This window comes from Chelonoidis abingdonii, chromosome 1, assembly GCF_003597395.2.
Source record: "Chelonoidis abingdonii isolate Lonesome George chromosome 1, CheloAbing_2.0, whole genome shotgun sequence".
NCBI classification, from domain to species: domain Eukaryota; kingdom Metazoa; phylum Chordata; order Testudines; family Testudinidae; genus Chelonoidis; species Chelonoidis abingdonii.
The window spans coordinates 210,626,099-210,646,886 of NC_133769.1; the positions used below are offsets into that span (position 1 = coordinate 210,626,099).

The 20,788-nt window shown below is 43.1% G+C and overlaps 1 protein-coding gene across 2 annotated transcripts in view; it reads left to right on the forward strand.

Moving 5' to 3' along the window:
• The window catches only part of RRP1B (ribosomal RNA processing 1B), a 36,151-nt gene extending 16,034 nt beyond the window's left edge, over positions 1 to 20,117 (forward strand). Inside the window, exons 7-16 of one of the 2 annotated variants that reach the window (XM_032790178.2) lie at positions 206 to 270; positions 817 to 983; positions 1,715 to 1,806; positions 3,096 to 3,193; positions 3,921 to 3,940; positions 4,420 to 4,548; positions 5,585 to 6,330; positions 8,514 to 8,660; positions 10,065 to 10,131; positions 16,743 to 20,117. In XM_032790178.2, coding sequence (XP_032646069.1) covers positions 206 to 270; positions 817 to 983; positions 1,715 to 1,806; positions 3,096 to 3,193; positions 3,921 to 3,940; positions 4,420 to 4,548; positions 5,585 to 6,330; positions 8,514 to 8,660; positions 10,065 to 10,131; positions 16,743 to 16,930 — 1,719 coding nt within the window. In that variant the 3' untranslated portion in view covers positions 16,931 to 20,117. Of the gene's footprint in view, positions 1 to 205; positions 271 to 816; positions 984 to 1,714; positions 1,807 to 3,095; positions 3,194 to 3,920; positions 3,941 to 4,419; positions 4,549 to 5,584; positions 6,331 to 8,513; positions 8,661 to 10,064; positions 10,132 to 11,579; positions 11,743 to 16,742 lie in introns of those variants that run through there. The other variant, XM_032790177.2, reaches the window with a different exon arrangement.
• Positions 20,118 to 20,788: the final 671 nt, after the last annotated feature.

Consider the following 20,788-nt stretch of genomic DNA (forward strand, 5'->3'; position numbering starts at 1 on the left):
TACAAAGCACTCTGTTTCTATAGTGTGTCCATCAAATATCTCAGTGGTGGTGCTGAAGTGTTACTCTTATCAATTTTAGTGGGGAAAAATGATGAAAATCCTGCTGTGTAGCCTTTTAGAAAGATCTCCTACCTCACAATCTACAATGAGTTACTCGACCTGCCTGCTCTACTGTACTGAGTCTTTTTGTCTCCTAATCTCACAGCTCACAGCAGACCAGAATCTCAAGTTTATTGAACCATTCTGCAAAATTGCTGCCAAATCTAAAGAGTAAGTTTGATGGATGAATATTGGATTTTCCATTTTATTTATTTATTTAGTCTAAGATCCAGGAAGCTCTTGAAATGCCATTTCAAAAGATAATAAACAAATGGACTGAAGCAAAGCAAAGAACATAATGAAGTTCAGGTCATAGAGAAACTGCCACCTGGGCAGGCCTTTGTGGCTAGCTTAACTCACTTTTATGTTCCTCAAAACCAGAAGTGAAGTGGGTGTGTAAATAGGGGAACCACCTATACCTGTGTTTATAGAAACAGAGCCCTGACTCTGATCTGGTACTATTGGAATATAAAATATTAGTTAATAAACCAAGCAAAATCTCCAAGCTGTAACATTGGGAGAACCAAATATGAAACTGGAATATCTCTTTGGAGTTAAGCAACTTGTTTAAGTAATTGGTGACTTTTTTCCCCCAAAGCTAGATGCATGTCTCTCTCACTATCTTCATAGTGTTTAAAATGTAAATGAGAAGGAAAAGGGGCTTTTAACACTCTGCCTGTGTTCCTTCCCACTCTCATCCTTTTTTATATAATACAGTCGTCACCTGATGCAGGCAGTAGCCCGGGGTATCTTTGAAGCCATTGTGGATCAGTCTCCTTTTGCCATTGAAGATCTAATGAAAGAATTGAAAACAAGCTGCGATGGTTGTGATGAGCTGTCTGAGGGAGATGAAGCTGAAAACAAGGAGCCACTAGTGACCAAAGGTGAGGAAGAAGTGATGAAAATTTAGCCCAGACTTTAAAGAAATACGGTAACTACTGACAAGATCCAAATGTGTGTCCCACCTCCTAAAAATACCATTCCTACTCTCAGCCAACTTAAGGCATGCAGGTGGATACAGGAACAGCAAATCTTGCTTCTGTTCTCTTCAGGTGATCTAGTAGACAAAGTAACCATAGACTAGTCAATTACAAATATCTTAATGCTCCCTTTATATACCAATCCATATGGTTCCATATTTCAGTTTACTTACAGCAACAGCTGTAGATAACCCAGGACTGTCCAAAAACTAGAATTTTGGGGCAATGCTCTAGGCGGGAATTACTCCAAGCTATTTCTTCTACTATGGGGATGGTTATTTCAAAGACCGAGAAATAATACTGCTGTTCTGAATTGCTTTTTTATCCTTGGAGCTAAAATGCTTGGATATAAATGGGTATGTATCATCCCCAATATAAAGAGCAGGTAACGGAGGTGTAGAGCATCTGCATTAGTTTCTGAAGGTAACACAGAATGTCTGTGCTAGAGGAAGGAAAAATATCAAGGTCTCCTGACTCTCAGCCCTATGCTCATATGCTAAATGATACCTGCATCCCATCTCCCCGCCTGTGGAGAGAGTTTCATGGCTCAGGTACTGCTCTTATTCTACTGTACTGGACAGTGCTTTCACCATTCTTTCCAACTGATCTTTAAAATCCTTTTTGTATAATAACAGACAAAGGTTTATCAAAAAAATCTGCACTGGGCATTGAAGAGCAAGAGGACCTTTCTGAAAATGCTGATGAAAACATTGGTCCTGTTCTCCAGGTTTGTGCCTTGCTTCCTTCATGTTAACATGATGTCCCCATGAATAACCCTAGGCTTTTTTTATTTGTCACTTAGTGGATAGTGGAGACATCACCAGTCAAATAATAAGGTGCACATCTCTTAGGGTATGTCTGCACTGCAAGTAAAATCTCGTCGCTGGCCCATGTCAGCTGAGTCAGGCTGCAGGGCTGTTTAATTGCAGTGTGGGCTTGGGCTGGAGCCTGGGCGCTAGGACCTGCAAGGTGAGAGGGTCCCAGAGCTCAGGGTACAGCCCGAGCTGAAACATCCGCACCACAGTTAAACAGCCCCGCAAGCCCCTGTCAGCTGACATGGGCCAGCCATGGGTTTTTAATTGCAGTGTAGACATACCCTAAATGTCTTCAGCTGAGTGTCCTATTAATAAAATTTCTTGTGAGTAGGTTACAAAACAAATGACGAAAGAGAAGTACGTGTGCCAAATTCTTTTTCTTCTCTCTCCTCTGCCCCCTTTTTTTCCCCCTTCCACCTCAAGAGATACCAAAAAAGTTGCTAAAAACATAATTGGTTCTGTCTGTCCCAGGAGTCAGCATATCCCTTACTCATGTTGACTGCACAAGTGAGAGGGTGGGAGGGTACACAGGAGATGGGGCTGAGCAGTAAGCGCGTGATAGATCTTATGAACTCGTTGAACAAACTGCAGGGATCCAGGATTATGCTACAGCAGAGATGCCTCATGTTCCTGTGTTGGGCTGTGGCTCTTAAGTAGGGACTAGAATGTTGCACATTTAAATCTTGGCATTGAACTGAGAGGTTTTTAAAAAACAAGTTAATTTGTTTGCTTTTTCCTTCTGAATGAGAGTCCAGGTGAGAAGTGTTCTGAAAAAATACTATTTGAATGCTTCATTGTAATGTAGTGTTTTTTTGTAGCTGTGTTTATCCCAGGGTATATGAGAGACCAGGTGGATAAGGTAGATAGTATCTTTTATGGGACCAACGTCTCTTGGTGGAAGACACAAGTGTTTAAGCTACACAGCGCTCTTAGGTTGTCTCTTCGACCAACAGAAGTGGGTCCAATAAGATATTACCTCACCCACCTGGTTTCTCCCATTGTTATGTAGTCAGACAAAACCCATTCATAAAACTAGCATGTGCATTCAGGGGTTGAATCTTGGCAGAGATCAAGTGTAGTGGAAGGAATTGGAAGTAGTAAAAAGTATATGCTGCTTGAAGTATTTATAATATCAGCTATACTTGGCGGTTCAGTATGATAGCCTACAAAGATACTGTATTGTGCTTTCTTCTTTTGGCAGTTTAACTACAAAGCTGTTGCTGACAGACTCTTTGAATTGGCCAGCAGAAAAAATACACCCGCCTTTAACAGAAAACGTCTATACAAATTGGTCAAAAAGTGAGTTCTCTTGAAACAAAGCTCTGTATGATGATTTGTCTAAATAGACATCCTGTTTCCCCAACCCCTTCTACTGCTAGTGTCCATATCAAGAGATTTGCATCCTTTTAATGAAAGTGTTTCTGCAGTGAATTTACTGTAGTACATTCCTACTTGGCCCAGATATCTTAGAAATAGGACATTGCTTACAGTATGTGGTAATATGAGTACAAAACCTCTGTCAGACATGGATATATGTATGGGTCTGAGACAGATTTTGGTGTTGCTTTTGTGTTTTTCACAGATTCCTAGACACTAGAGTTGAAAGAGACTCGCGTTCTCTTGTCTGTACTTCATGCCAATTTAGGATTGTTCCCTGCATTGCATTGTCAAGCGCTTTGTCTTGTGTAGTTCTAAGTATTTCAAGTGATCAGGCATCCATGCCTTCACTTCGCAGATTACTCCACGCTTGCTTAAATCACACAGTATTTGAACAGCACTGTGCTCAAGCTACTGGGGAGGGGAGCGGCAGTGTTAAATCGCACTCTTGCCAAGACTTCTTCAGTAGTTCGGCTTTGAGTTGCTGGAGTTCTGAGGCAGATCTCTTGGAGAGCTAGCGTTTTGTATCCCTCCAATGTATTATGCTTTCCTCAAAAGTGGGAAGTGTGCATCATAAATGCAGTAACTTGGTGACATTTCAGTCAAATATTGTAACAGTAAGACTATTTTTTTTTTTTAACTTTTTCAGGTTCCAGGACCTAGCAGAAGGTGAGAATTGAGCATCAAAAAAGAAGCATTTTCATTCTGCTAAATGATTCATCCTGTTCTCGGTGTAGATTTGCAGTGAATTGTCTTTGTGTGCTGTTTGAAGGATATTAGTTTCGGAGGTTATTGCTGTGATGTGGTTTTCTCATTAGGAAGTATAACTTGCTCAGATTCACAAAGGAGGTCAGGTCCCCATATCTATAGCTTCACAACTTGGGGCAGCACTGTAATTTTATAAGCCGAAGTCCGGCCTTTTTATTCAAATTCTTTGCTTCTTAAGTGAGAAACTTGATCAGTTTGATTCAGAATAATGAAGAAACTGCACACTTCTGTGCACATTTCTTTGCAGTGCTTTAAACGTGCTGATAGACAAGTGGAGTAGGGAGTCAGTGTTTCTGCCCTTTATGCTGTATGTGAACAAAGAAACTACTTGTGGGGAAGGGGGTGTTTTAAGATGTCTCACTAGACTTTTTGCTCAACAGGAATCTTCCCACAAGATTATTTCCCTGAAGATGTTTCTACAGATGAAGATGATGATACATTCAGCAGGGGCAGACGAAAGAAAAAAGTTGTCAAATCCGTGGAGAAAGCCAAGCTGGAAAAAGGGGAAGGTAGGAGGCAAAGCTAGGAAAGTGAGACCACTCTCACCAGTCTGTAGGTATGTCTACACTGCAGCGGTGAGTGAGTCTCCTAGTCTGCATAGATGGACTCAGGCTAGCAGGACTCAGGCTAGCATGCTTAAAATAGATGTGTGGTACACTGAGACTCTGGTTCTCAAGCCTTGGGGGTCCGGTGGGCTTGAGAGACTGAGCTGCAGTGCTCACACTTCTCTTTTTAGCACACTAGCTCAGGCCCTGCTAATACAAGTCTGTCTGCCCAACCTGGGAGGCTTGCTCCCAGCTGCAGAACAGACATACCTAGTGTGGCTTGGCAACGTAACAGAATGAGATTGTTTTAAGTTAGTGATCAGTTACTTGGGATTCACCATTTTCTGAGTCTCATTGCAATGAAGGATAAAGGTTGAAATCCTGACCTCTTTGAAGTCAAGGGGAATTTTGCCGTTGACGTCAGTGGAGCTAGGATTTCACCCAATATGTGGCAGATTGGGAAAAAGCTGTGCTTTGCCTTTACCCAGTCAAGAAGCACTATTGATATTTACTGTGAAAGCAAGAACATATCTGTCTCCTTGAAAGAGGAATGCCATTAGCAATTAGGGGGAATGGCTGGAATAGAGGAATGGAAGTAATAAGCTATCTAGGAGGCTTTACAGCTGTTTCTACCATCAGGGTTTGCATTTACCTTACTGCAAGCTTAATGTTCTTCAAGAAAATGTACCAGAGTCAGCTGACACATGAACTGCCTTTTACTGGATTTACCAGCAAGAAGGCCTCTGAGAGAGAGCACCTTGATGGGGTAGAGATATTACTACTTGAGAACTACTCATGGGCAACTGCTAACAACCCAGCAGTAACATGAAGAAAGGCAAGAAAAGCATTAATAGGCCTGGAAAAAATGATATGGACTCTCAGTGGCCGTATGTGCAGCAAAGATTTAGGGATGTAAGGAAAGCAACTCCTCTATTGCAGTTATCTTTTCATTTTATATTTGGGTTAAATGTTGCTGCTTCTGATTTTTGCCTCCTTGCAGAGAAGGATGGAATAGAGGCATCAAGTACAGAGGAAGATGATGCATCAGGACTCCAGAAGAAGAGGAAGAGGTGGAAGAAGAGGGACTGTCAAATTGCAGACTCCAGCACAGCGAATGGACGAAGTGAAGAGGGGGAACCTGATGCAGTTGGACCCAAAGAACCCAACAAGGGCAGAGCACCAGAAACTAGTAAAAGAAAAAGAAAAAACAAATCTCTAGACAAAGAGGCAACTGAGACTGGAATTGGTGTAACTGGCAGCGGAGGAGATGGTGACAACTGTGCACAGGGTGCTCGAACTGACGTAATGCAGACTGAAAGGAGACAACTCAAGAAAAAGAATACAAAACTGCAGAAGGTTCATGTAAAACCTGTATCTCAAAATGGACCAGCTAATGCCAGTGCCCTGTGGGATGGCAGTGACTGTGCCACTGTAACTACTACCAAGATGGTGAAAAAGAAACAGAAAATGAGAACTGTCTTACTCAATGGCTTATCTGAACAGGCTGCTCTGCAGTCAGAACAGGAAAGCTTGCAGAATAGCCTTACAGGAGAAGGGGACTCTGAATCCACACTGCCCCAAAAAGTCAAATTGAAGAAAAAAACTAAGTTGGGCAGTTTAGATGGCCTCAGGATCTCAAACCAGAAACCACCATCCCTGAAAAAGAAGAGGAAGATCAAGGAGGTGATAAACTCTGTTGAAGTGAAGGGAGTTCTTGAGGCTGCATGCAAGAAAAGCAAAAAGAGTGTAAGCAGAGGGCTCTATTCTCTCTTGCCTGTGAGGCTTGTTTGAATTCAGTTTGAGCCGAGTGGTCTATGGGATGTTTTTTTACACGTGTTAAATTCCCCTTGTCAAGGGATAACAATATCAATTGGGAATTAAGGGAGTTGGGAGGATCCCATGGGTATATTTCATCACCCAACAGTGTCATGGATCTGAATCTAAGGTGGGGACTTTCATTGCTCGTAGTGCTTCCATGACTACTTGTGTGAATGGGCCAAATTCTTGGAAGTAGGGCATTGCATTCAATGCTGTGCTCAACTTGTTCTTGGCCAGGAGTCTATCTCTGATGCAGCAACAATAGTTCCTTGCAACAATTTATGGTCACTTTGGTTTTTGTCCCCTACCCACAAGAGAGGATGTAAGTGGAGGCAGTCTGAATTTAGAAAGCATTTAGGGTCCAAAAATACTTTGCAGGTTATGACTTAGACAACACTGCAGGAATCCTGGCAGTTTTTCCTTGAAATATTCTGAGTTTTTTCCTCAATGAAAATGATTAAGTATTTACAAGTTGTATATTTTCATTTCATTTACTGATGTAGTTCAAACATTTTAGTCCAAGTTTTGCCCCTCACACCATTCATTTTGTCTTTGCCATGGTTCAAAGGAAAGTATTCTGCAAACATTTATGCACATTCTTTGTTCCTCTGCCTTAAAACCCAGGCTGCTTAAGTACCGTGTGTGCCTTGGTTACACACCAATTTAAACAAGTTTTAATACACATCTTTAGTTAAACCTGTGCAAATTTGTGTATAGACAAGGACTAATGGTATATTCCTTGGAGGACTAATAACTCATACATGTGATACTGTTAGAAAGTTTCCAGAGCTTTTTAGACATAATACTGTGATCGTTTTTTGTTTTTTTTTTAAAAGGGCTGTATGTTCAAAGAATGATGCTTCGTGATAGTATTGGAAATTGGCATTTCCAAATTGCAAAGCTCACATTTCTGCCATTGGAGAATTTGCAAAATATTGGATCTTTAAACCTGTCTCTGGTGCAGAGCTAAATACTGCTTCACTCCTCTATAATGTACAAAGATGATTCCCCCTTTTTAAAATCTTGTTTTAAATTGTGTAATATCAGGTTCTCACTTCTCTGTCTTTGATAGAGAAGGTTAGAACTCAAGAATGTCCCACAAAGCTGAATCCCGAATTGCAAATTTCCCCGCTTCCAGCAGAGAGGAGATGGAGATGTTTTGAGTCTTGGTTTCCCAAGCAAGAAAAATTTTGAGAATCAGAAGAAGCTAACTCTGTACATCATAAAAGAACAGGAAAGGGCAAAACCAGAAATGTTCAGAATTGCTTCACAGTTTGCCTGCTAAAATTGGGAAGCTAAGACTTCTGCATTGTTTGAAGTGGAGCTTAATTTTATTAGTTCTGGTCCCAGTGCCCATGAGATTCAGATTGTGTTGAAAGGGACACCTCTGATCTCCCCTTCCTTTTATTTATTTGTAAATTTTTTAAATAATCTAAACTAACATTACTCAGTTTGTCTATGAGGAGAGGGCAGCCACTCAGTGGCCAGTGCTCTGCAAGAGACTTTGGTTTCGTTCCTGGTAGCTTTCATGTTCCCCAGGCTAAAATGTATTGTTAGCATATTCAGTCCCTAGAGAGGAAAGCATGCTTTGTATTTCTCAGTAGCATCCTGTCCACTCCTCTGTCCGTCCAGCTAAAGGAGTAGAGTTAAACAATCCCATGTAATCCTTGACCCTAGTGTGACAGACAGAAAGGGGAAAGCTTCAGAGCTCCCAGATGGACATAGAAGGGAGTAGGGGAACCTTGTGCTCCTGAAAATGATGCCATTATCTGGACCCTGACAGGGATCTTTCAAGTTCCCTTCACCTTCCAGAACTCCATCAATTCACCTCCTCTTCCCATTCAACAGTCTTGCGATTCCAGCGCTGAGCTTTCTTGAACCGAGACTTCCAATCATGCAAACTTGTGAGGCATTTTTGTAATGGTGGCAAATGTTAACCAGGGGACTAACAAGTGACCGCTAACTAGAATTCATTCATGACGAGTGACCATTGTTTAACTATGGCCACCACTGGCAAATGGCTAGCACTAACCCTAGCACCCTCTATTTCTCAGTTAGCTGCTGCTCTTTCTCACGCTGAGTAAACTTGTGTTTTATTTTTCCCCTCATAGGAGGTTGGTGGCACTCTCACGCCGTTAAAGAAAAAGAAGGCAAAGACAGGAAATGACTTTGTGAAATTTGAAAAAACAACTTTACCAAAGCCAGTGTTCTTCAGGAAAGCCAAAGGCAGCCTCTCTTCAACCAGAGCTTCCATGCAGGTAAAGTGACCCTGATTTGGTCCCCCAAAATTGGGGGGTTGCCTTAAGTATGGCTCCCGGAACTACGAGACTTGGCTCATTGCCACCCACATCTGAAAACCGAGGGCAGCTTGCCCAGATGTGGGTCTCAACCTGTGATACCCCATCTGGATCACACCAGTGTCTCAGTCTAGTTTTGCTGGGATCTATAGACACCATGGGCAGCATCTATGACTGTGGAAGGGCTGCTGTTGTCTGATCCATCCTGTGCAAACTAGATGTGGCCTTGAGGCTCCTGACAAATTCTCAGCACTGTTCATACTTGATAAAAGTTTGGGAACCCTAACCTCAGTGAAAACTGGCCTGGAGCTCCTCAGCAGATAGAGTTGTGATTGCCATGGGGTTTTTAATTGTCCGTTCAAGAATTAATCTATACATGTATATTTTCTCCCCCCTCCACACACACACACACACACACACACACACACGCAAAGCTGTCAATGTGAGCAGTTTAAACTCTTCAAAAGTAATATTATGTAACTTGTTGCTTGTATGTGTCTGGATTATCTGCCATCTGAGTTGATCAGAATGATCATCCCCACATTTGCAACGTCATCTATCTGGCTTGCTCTTGCTGGTGATTGTCTTCCTCTTCAGGGGGTAAGGTGGAAAGTGAAGCCTCTGTCCACATCTAACCAAACTCTGCCACCACTTTAGTCTCCCCTGCTCCCTTCACTCCCAATAAACTGCACTAATCTTCTTGACACCTGTAAAATAGTCAGTTTTAAAATAATTTTTAAAAACAGAATAACCAAACAAACCACTTTGAGTAGTGTACGCTGATTCAGGCATATTTCCTAAGGCTGACAAATTGGGATGGTGACATCTTTCATTGTTTAAAAGAAATCCCTCTTGTCTAAAGTGTAGTTTTGAGGGTTTACATTATTTTGAGAATACTAAAGGAACAAATAATTATTGCTTTTACAGATCGGCTCTGAGTTTTGCAGTTCTTTCTTTTCATGGAAGCTTATAACAGAAGAGGTCTTCTGAAACCGCCAACTTGTTTCCATATAAGCCTCTTAAACTTTCTCTCAATCTTTCTAAGCACTATTAAAATTATGCTTTGTAACACCCTCGTAGCTTGGTGGGCTAAGAGTGCGGTGAGGCCTGCGTACTTAACATCTGGGAGGAAAGATAATCTTCTCGATTGTTGGCAAGCTATCTAGTCAACTTTAAGAAATATCCTTCCTTCTTGTCCATGACGATGGTGGCTGCTAAGCAAAGGCTGCTATGCCTAGGCCTTTAAGATGGGGAGGGCGTCTACAACAAGGGAAGAAACTGGGACTCCTCAGAGTTCCAGCAGGGAAACAGACATAATATTGTCTCTAATCAATCTTTATTTGCCATCTTCATTTTATTCTGTAGTTAAACAAGCTGCAGTGTTCCAGCTCCAAAAAAGTCACCTTTGGATTGAATAAGAACATGACTGCAGGTGAGTTTAAGGTGTCTGAATACCTTCACCATGTGTCTTTTGGGGTGCAGGGGGGCAAGGAAGAAAGGGGAGGGAGGTGAGAACTACACAGACAGTATGTAGAAATGGATGCGGAACCTCGCGGATGCTGCTTCTGGAGTTTGTCTTTTTGTCACAATCTTGGTATTGTTTATGAACCCAAGTCGCATTCCAGGAAACAGACTGAAATCTGTAACCTTCTGGTTCAGAGACAAAGGAGTTGTCTTGACTCCATGAATTTGCATTGATTCCCTAATGGATGGAATCCACTGGATTCAGTAATGCCATAGTAGAGTGGTTTCAAATCCATGCCATTCCATGTACTGCTTTGTAAGAGTCTTTCATGTTTTCACCAAAAAGTTGACCAGTGATCAGATCACTAACATAGTGAACATCAATGTAAATGTGGTAGGATCTGACAAAATAGGAAAAGACTAAGTTAAGAATTACTTAGACAAGTTAGATATCTTCAGGTCTGCAAGGGCTGATGAAACACATCTTAGCACTGGCTGAAGAGATCTCTGAGCCATAAGTTGTTACCTTTAATTGTAGAGGAAGGAAGAGATCCCAGAGCACTGGAAAAGGGAAAATATAGTACCTGTCTATGAAAAGGGGTCTAAGGATAATCCAGGGAATTATAGACCAGTCATCTTAATTTTGGTAACCCAGAAGGATAATGGAGAAAATAATCAAACAATCCATTTGTAAACACCTAGAAGATAATAAAGTGATCAATAACAGTCAGCATGGATTTGTCAAGTACAAATCTTGTGAAACCAATCTAATAGCCTTCTTTCACTAGGCTTGTTACCCCTTCAGTAATGGGGAAGCAGTAGATGTGACATATGTTGACTTTAGTAAGGCATTTGATGCTGTATATGATCTCCTAAATTAAGGAGGTATATCCTACGCAATCCTACTATAAGGTGGGTGGACAACTGGCTGGAAAGCCATTCTTAAAGATTAGTTATCAATGGTTCACAGTCAAGCTGGATGGGGCATATCAAGTAGGGTCCCCCAGGGATCTGTCCTGTGTCCAGTTCTGTTCAGTATCCATATTAAATTATTTGGATAATAGCATAGAGAGCACACTTATAAAGCTTGCAGACAATACCAAGCTAGAAGCAGTTGCAAGTGTTTTGGAGAGCAAGGTTAGAATTCAAATTGATAAACTGGAGAAAAAGGATGAAATTCAATAAGGATCAAATGCGGAGTACTCCACTTAGGGAGGAATAATCAGTTGCACAAATACAAAATGGGAAATTTCTTAGGAGAGCGTTCTGCAGAAAGGGATCTGGGGGTTATATTGGATCACAAACTAAATATGAGTTGTCACTGTAACATTGTTGCAGAAAAATCAATGATTATGGGATATATTAGCAGGAGTGTTGTAAAGAAGACGTGACAAGTAATTTTTCCACTCTACTCAGCACTGAGAAGACCTCATCTGGAGTACTGTGTCCAGTTTTGGACTCCACGCTTCAGGAAAGTGTGGACAAATCGGAGAAAGTCCAGAGAAGAGCAACAAAAATGATTAAAGGTTCTAGAAAACATGAACTTTGAGGAAAGATTGAAAAAATTGTGTTTGTTTAGTTTGGAGTGGAGAAGACTGATGGGGATATAACAACAGTGTTCAAGTTCATAAAAGGCAGTTTTAAAGAGAAGGGTGATAAATTGTTCTCCTGTTCCACTGAGGTCAGGACAAGACGTAATGGGCTTACATTGCAGCAGGGGAAATTTAGGTTAAACATTAGGAACAATTTCCTAACAGTAAGGGTAGTTAAGCACTGGAACAAATTACCTAGGGAGATCGTGAAATCTCTGTCAAATCTGTTCTTAAAAACCTCCAATGACAAACACCTGTCAGGGATGGTCTAGGTCAGGCCTGCACAACATGCGGCCCCCATGGGCTCACTGTGCAGCCTGCGGGCAAGCAACACAGTGGGGCTGTCAGCAGGAGCAGCACCAGGGGTTTTGCTGCCCTACGCAGCAGTGCTCCTGCTCTGAGTATTCAGTGTCGGGGATCCTTCCGCTCCACATCTTTGGGGTATTTCGGCAGCGGCTCCCCCCTTCATCACGCTTGGGCTTTGCGGCTCCTGGGCATGTGAGCCACCGGAGGCATGGGGCCCTGAGGCTGCTCCAAAAGGCGCAGCGGCAGTGGTGGCTCAGACTCCTGAGAGCTGCAGAGCCCAAGCACGGCGAGGGGGCATCCGGGGGGCGCATGGGGAGCCGGTGCCCGCATGCCTTCGCTGCAGCTTGCAGGACCCCCCAAGGGGGGCACTGGGCCGCAGCCTGGACAGGAGGGGCTAAGGGCATGGCTGCTCCCCGCTAGCCGCGCCACCACCTTTGCAGGGCTGCTGCCTCCCTGCACCATGCCAGCTCCTTCATGGCTGGGGCTCACTGCGGCTGCAAACGGGACACTCTGGCTCTCCAGTGCCTCCAGAAGGCAGCTCCTTCCTGCCAAGCTGCTGCAGCGGCCCAATTCCAGCAAAGCCAGTGAGTGGACTCGAGGCGGGGATGGGTGGGGTGGGGAGGGCTTGCAGGGGGGCTGTGCACCCTCCAAGGGAGTTCAGGGGGCGGGGAGGGGGCAACCTGGTCTGGGGAGCAGCCCCTGGGCAGGCTGGCCCATGGGGTCTAAAGGCTTGTTGGGATTTGCCCCTCAGTGAACTGATGTGCAGAGGGGTGGGGGGCGCAAGGTGGAAGTTTTGCCTAGGGTGCAAAATATTCTTGCACCGGCCCTGGGTTTGCCCCCTGCCCAGGGGGGAGCCCCACCTCACAGCCCGTGCGCACCGCACTCCAACCGCCATAATGGCCAGAACCACACGTGTCTCTATCTCCCGCTCCCCCTGCCTGGCATACAGCGGGTGCGTCACTTCCGGGGCCTGCTGAGGTGGGAAGCACTGGGCACGAGGCAGAGCTGGTAAGCGAGGGGAGGGGTGCCTGTCCTGGGCTCGAGCCGCAGCCGGGGGTGGGGGGGAAGGACTGTGCCAAGACCCTCTGCCCCAACTCCCCCCCTCGGTTGGGGGCGGGGTGGCTACTGCACTGATTGGTCCCAGGGCAGCCTCCGTAGTGATGGGGCTGGGGGGGCGTTGAACCATCTGTGGGCAGCCAGGAAATCCCCGGGGGAGATACACGTGTGTGTGTTGCACCTGGTCCTTCCCCCTCCTCGGCCCCTATCACACTGCATCCCTCTCCCCCCGGGCTCCCTTGGCCCCTGTGTTTGTGTGTTGGACAGTCACATCCAATCCTTTCACACTGCCCCCTTTTCCTCCCTGGCGCTAGGAGTGTGTGTGTCCTGTTTTTAGCGGGGGTGGGGGAGGAGCGGGTTTCGGCGGCACTGAGGGGGGTGTTCAGCCCTCAGCTGTTTTCTTTGGAGTACTGTGACCCTCGCCACTTTACGAGATGTGCAGGCCTGGTCTAGGTAATACTTAATCCTCTGCATTGCGGAAGGATTGGACTATTTGACCTATTGATGATCTGTCCAGTCTGACATTTCTGTGATTCTGTGAAGCTCCTTGTCTTCAAATTCCCCACTGCTTTGTTCTGCCTCCCAGCAGAAACATCTGTGAAACACTGAGGGTCCATGCTCCATGGCAGGGGAATCACCATTATTACGGAAAAATTCCAGTTTTACTTTGGCTGCCTCTACTGACCATGATCTTAACAAATAAATATCACCACACAGGAACTCTGACATGTTCATGCTTTTCTTGGGGACATATTGATGTATATAAAATTGAAATTGATTTCTAATGTAATAAGACAAGGTATCCATTTTCTTACCTTTTGTTCCTATCTAAGGCCTGGTCTACACTATGCGTTTAAACCGAATTTAGCAGCGTTAAACCGATTTAACCCTGCACCCGTCCACACAACAAGGCCCTTTATATCGATATAAAGGGCTCTTTAAACCGGTTTGTGTACTTCTCCCCGATGAGAGGAGTACGCTGAAATCGGTATTGCCATGTTGGATTAGGGTTAATGTGACCGCAAATCGACGGTATTGGCCTCTGGGCGGTATGCCCCAGTGCACCACTGTGACCGCTCTGGAAAGCAATCTGAACTCGGATGCACTGGCCAGGTAGACAGGAAAAGCCCTGCGAACTTTTGAATTTAATTCCCTGTTTGCCCAGCATGGAGCTCTGATCAGCACAGGTGGCGATGCAGTCCCAAATCCAAAAAGAGGTCCAGCATGGACCGTACGGGAGATACTGGATCTGATTCTGTCATGGGGACAAATACTGTTCTCACTCACCGCGCCTCTGACAGAAGACGAAATGCAAAGCATTTGCAAAAATCTCCAGGCTGTGATTAGAGTCCACAAGCACCACGATCGTGGGTGTGACCCAAGCCGTACGGACAAGCAAAGCAATCAAAACTGAGGAGATTTGTTTTCTCTGGAGGGGGGGGGAGGCGGGGGGAGGGAGCTACGCGGATCGCTACGACAGTCCGCAGTTCGGACAAGCATTTTCATTCTTGGCTTGAGCCCCATGCCTGTAGGGTCAAACACATTGTTCCGGGGGGATGGATGCGGGTATATCTCGTTTCCCTTTCTCTCATGGGGGAGAAGGGAGGTAATTGCTCGTTTTTCTGACTTTTGTCATTCCCGTATGTCAGCTGCAGTGCTGCTGGTAGACGGCAGTGCTGCGGACTGAATCGCAGGCATCCTCTCCCCTTCCCTTTTCCCCGGGCTGGCAGATGGTTACAGTGCCGCAAGACTGGTACTGTCCTTGTCGTCATCGCTGTGAGTGCTCCTGCTGGCTCAGGTGACGTCGTGCCGGGGCCTGGGTTAAAAATAGTGAATGATCCCGGTCCATCCCGAGGCAGGATGGTAACAGCACGGCTGGTAACTGTCCTTCATCATAGCAACTGGGGTCTGAAGCTCATCAGCCCCCTCCCCTTCATGTGTAAGAAAAGATCTGGTACTGCTGGACTATTCTAGCAGTGGGATGCTGGCTCGTCATCCCCCCACCGTTTAATGTCCTGCCTGGGACTATTATAGCAGCATGGAGGCTGCTCCCCCTCACTTTATCTCAAGTACAAAAGTCAGTGTTTCATTCCTGCCTTATTATTATCATCACACAAATGAGGGGCACTTGCCAGTAGCCCAGGAGGGTTGGGGAGCAGGGAAGCAACGGGTGGGATTGTTGCAGGGGCACCCCTTAGAATGGCATGCAGCTCGTCATTTCTGTGGGATCTGACACGAACCGGCTGTGCTCTCTAGTACACTGGTTCTCTAGCACACTTGCCCCATATTCTAGACAGGACTGGCTCTATTTTTAGATACAACATATCGTCCCCAGCCGATCTCAGCGAAGGTCAGCCAGGAGCACCCATGATAGCAGCAGACAGTACAGAACGACTGATAACTGTCTTCTCATTGCCAATTTACAGTGGCACAGCAGATGGTACAGAACTGGTAGCCATCTCTGCTATCTTGCAAAGGCAAATGAATGCTGCTGTGTAGTGCTGCAGTACCGCCTCTGTCAGTGGCATCCAGTACACATACAATGACAGTGACAAAAGGCAAAACGGGCTCCATTGTTGCCATGCTATGGCATCTGCCAGGGCAATCCACGAAAAAAGGGCGCGAAATGATTGTCTGCCGTTGCTTTCACGGAGGAAGGGAATGAGTGATGACATTTACCCAGAATCACCCGCGACACTGTTTTTGCACCATCATGCATTGGGATCTCAACCCAGAATTCCAGTGGGCGGGGGAGACTGCGGGAACTATGGGATAGCTACCCACAGTGCAACGTTCCAGAAATCGACGCTAGCCTCAGTACATGGATGCACACCACCGAATTAATGTGCTTAGTGTGGCCATGTGCACTCGACTTTATATAATCTGTTTTACAAAACTGGTTTATGTAAAATCGAAATAATCCTGTAGTGTAGACATACCCTTAGATGTAGACCACATCTTATTATTTCAGCACTGGAGTAGCAGACTCTATATTTTACAACAGTAAGTGTGTGTGCTCATAAACCATCTTAAACCCTACTGCCAGCAATGGTGATCAACTGCTAGTACTATGGGATTTAAACAATATGAATAGTGCTTGTTCTCCTCCTTCCTTTCAAGAGAAGTTGTAAAGTTTAGCAAGAAATCTAGAGCAAGGGCTCTCAGTCTGAATTGCATCTTTACAGAGAGATTGTTTTGTGGGCACCTTGCCTCCCACTTACAATTGTGAAATAACTGGCAACTGCAGGAATAGGAGGGAAGTATTTAGCTGGCTTTTAATGTGATAGAGGATCTGGTAACAAGGAGAGCTACACCACATGGCCAGCCAGTTCTCTCTGGATACCACCAGTCAGTCCATGGGTTACAGCTGAAGGTGGTAGCACAACCTAAAGAGAAAGCGATAAGGCACCATCAGGAGCTGGAGATTCATGCTGACCTCTTCCATACCCCATCCCCGCAAATCTTAGGTTTTTGATTTTTTGCTAACAGCCTGGATCTCGTGCATTAATGGCAGATTTCCTTGGTACTCATTTGAGTGCCAGAGCAATCAGGGAACTGTGGAACTGCCTAAATCTCTCAATGTCTGGATCTCTAATAACTTTGTCCTTTAACTTTTATTTGACAGAATTTAAAAAGACAGACAAAAGTATCTTAGTGAGCCCAGAAGGAGCCTCCCGGGTGGCTTTCAACCCTGAACAAAAGCCTCCCCATGGGGTGCTGAAGTCACCTGGAGCACCCACAGGAGAACCCCAGATGAAGAAATCATTTGTAACACCAGCTAAGAAGAGACCAACCGCTATGGACTTCTTTTAAGCCAAGTTGGAGTGGCCTACTTTTATACATGACATTTCAGGAAACTAGAACTTTCTCTGGAGGTATTTTGGACTTCTCTATTTTTTTAAATTGCTCTGAACTGTATATAAAAGGTTCTGATTGTGACCTGTGACACTGCTGGTTTTATCACCTTTTCAGCTGTACCTTGTGAAGTACCTTGTTCCACTTGTTACAGAAAAGAGATTAAAATGAGAGTCTGCCCAGGTTTCCAAAAGGTGTGGTCTCTCCCCATGACATTCTCAAGACACTTGCTAGTTAAAGAACTTTTAGGGTCAATACTTCGAGGCTGATTAAGAAAACTTGCTCTTCAAGCTACTTGACTGTCTTCAGCAGGTCAGGATGTTAGAGAAAATGTAGATGTTTAAACCTACTAGGCAGCTGTCAGTGTATTTACAGATTTGCTCCTGAGTCTTGCCTGGTGTGTCATTCTGATTACTGGCATTCTGATTTAGCCTGTTTCTGCTAATGAGCTGTTTAATCAACTTTTGACAGTGAAAACCTAGTGTCTCTGTTTTAATGGACCACTTCACTTTTAGTAGCCTTACTTATGGCAGCAAAACTTTTCCATGGATTAGAAATAAAGTAGCTGTTCAGATGATCATTTCATCCATAAACCCCTGACGCTGATTGGCCAATCAGCTGTTTATATGCAAACCACATGAATATCTGTAAAACGAGTGACTTGTACTTCACTATCACTTGTGGTGGCAGAGTTGGCTCCTCCACATTCTTCCTTTTACCTACTACAACTGAAATAATGCTATCATATTTGAGAAGTCTCTTGTATTTTAATGTTCAGTTCTGTCTTCTTTCCCAAAGAGATTGCAAAAGTTTCGAAACAATCTTTTTTTCCTCCTCTATCAATTGGTGTCACTACATTTGAGCAGAAGTCAGACTTTCATTCACTGAGTGAAATTTATACTATATTAAAGCAAGCTAGATCAGAGTAGTGCATCTTTGTTTAGGATACACATCTCTCTGAAAATCTTGATGTCTTTAAAAACAAGGTAGAGCTTTATAGCCAAGCAGCTCATAGCTTTTTCTTTAAGGTAGAACTAGAAGAATTATTTCTACAGGATTTATTTCTGGTATGTTTTATTCTGCATGGAATATTCGAGTATTCTGTGATTATCCCTATGATTTGACTTTGTTTTAATTTTGTTTCTTACTCTTCTAACTTCAGTCAAGAATGAGATAAACTTCTGAACAGACCGTTAATTTATTCTGACAAATTGTGTTGTAGAAACTATTCTATAATCTGGTGCAGTAGGTCTTTTCTGAAAGACCTGCCTATGCAAAAAAGAATTTGCACCAGACCTCTGTCTTAAAGCACAGTGGAGTGTCAGGTCACAGCTATTCATTTAATTTCCCTCTGTTGCTTCTGGGAATCCATAGGCACAGAAAGCCCATGTTGTTATCTTGTCATATCAAAATGCAGATGTTTACTTTAGCCAGTGGAATAAATATGTAAAATCTGTCTAGAAAGATAGATAGTTCCATATCTTTTGACCAGTATTTGGTGCTTGCTGTCCTCTGCCAAATAGTTCCAAAAGCTACCAGAATGAAACTGTACCTTCTGAGAAACCAGTTAATTTACAAGTTCTCCAAAATGTTTGTATCATTGTAAATTAATGATGGTACTCAGTGTTAAATGGCTCTTGCTGTTACACTAAATTAATGCTAGTCCATGGCTTGTGGTACTGACATAAGAGCTTTAGAAAATCATTTTGTCCTCCTGTTTGAATGTTACTACTCAGTCAAAATGAAGGACTGAATTTCAGTGGGCTGTATTTTTTGTTATTGATCTGGCTGTTCAATAAAGAACTAAGGGGCATACATCTGACAATATTAATATTTGCTGTTTGGTACATCATTAATTTATAAATATGAGAAATTCTCATTATCGAAGAAAATGACTTATTCTGAGAAGACAGTGGTGAGTAGGAGTTAACAAGGACTAATCAATAATATGTTGTGCTGTTTATCTTGTACTGTGGGTAAGAAGTCTCTTGTGGAATAGGCTTAATAGCATTTGTATGTGCATGGACATTAATGCATTATGTTTGAGATTCAGTATTCCTCCAAGGATGTAGATGCAACACAACCAGGGGTTTGAACTTGGTGTATATAGAGACACAGGGGATCAGAAGTTCAAACAAAATGTCTTTTTTTTTTTTTTTTTCCATCTTTCTGCAAGCATCTTTAAATTATCTCATCCCTCTTTACTGGTTCTGGATCCTGTGACCGAGTGCTTGTCCAAATGTACTAGCTCCCACAGATGCTAAATGGTGTGGATAAAAATGGCAGTCACAGTTTAATGAATATTGTAGTGATATGTTTGCTCATTGGGGCTCATGGATTTATGCATTCTTTGTCTGTCTGTACCATTATATTGGTGGAATGTCTTGTAAATATGCATGTGTAATATGTATTTCATTTGCTTCAGTGGTGCCTGGAATTTCATTAAGGACAAATTTTTAAGAAAACCCAAAAAATTGACAATGCAATTGCTAGATTAAATTACCCAGAACATTTCAGTAATGGAAATTCCAGTAAACACTGAAGATAAATAAAGGAGACATCAATGCAACATCTGGGATACCCACTGTGCAAACACAATTGTAGTACAAAGAGATGGATTTTTAAAATAAGTGGGTTCTAAGCAGGTTGATATCACTTAATAATTTTATTCCAGATCTGCAGCTGCCAACCATATTCAGAGCTGAAATAAACAGAAGGGTGGAATTAATATGGTTTAAAATTAAAAGGACAATATTTTGTAATGGTCTCTCTCTCTCTCTCTCTCTCCCTCCATTTTTTTTTAATAAATCCGGTCAACTTTGTACTTGTGAAACTTTTTTGATGGTTTGTAATTCTTTATAATTGTAGATGAACTCAAAAGCACAGAACGAATCCTCGAGGAAAACCTGTTTAAAATCGTATTTAAAATATCTGGCTGTAAAAGCTTTTATTTTTTATCAAAGCTTAAAGCTTTGTGCACTCCCGTTCCTTTTATTCTCTTGTTTCCTGAACATTACTTTTATTGCAGGCAGGAAATTGTTTCTTGCACTACTTTGTGTACATCTTCAACTGCACTGTTAATAGAAATATGGATTGTTAAACATTGGATCTTTTAGTCAAGTCCAATAAAATTCATTTCTGTGGATTTTGTATCTTGGAGTGAATTTTTTATTTTTTTTGGTAGCATCCTGGGGTGTTTTTTTGGTAATACCCAGAACTGAGGAGGTATCACGTGCATATTGGAAGTAAAGAAGCTAGTGGCTGAATATGCCTGTCCACATTGGCCATTGTAATAGGAACCATTGAGTAGATGTCAACAGAAGAATAAAGACTCCTTAAAAGAAACAAAGTTAAGATAAATACCATAACTACTTGGCAATTTAAAACTCCAAGCTGAGGAAGTATTGTGGGAGGAGGTATACCTCAAAGCTATAATCCTTATGCCTTACTCAGATGTTCAAGAGGCTAGAGTTGGGCAATGTGGTGGTTCTCTGCATATTCTCCAGCAATAAAACATAATGTATTCAATTACAATGATCACATAAGTACTAAGAATTCCAAGAACTATGCTATATGCATGCATCTAAGACTCTGTCAGGTCACATTTTCCTGACTGAAGAACTAAATCTTCAGTATCTGAGAGATACTGGAAATCTAATTCTTCGGTCATGAAAACGTGATCTGTCCACCCACAGCAACAGGCTGTGGGAGTAATGCAAAATGAATATCCTAAAGAACCCAGAAAGAGTGATTTCTTTCCAAATAAAATCAGTTACAGGCAATGGATCTCTTGCAATGTGAAAGATTAAAAAATAC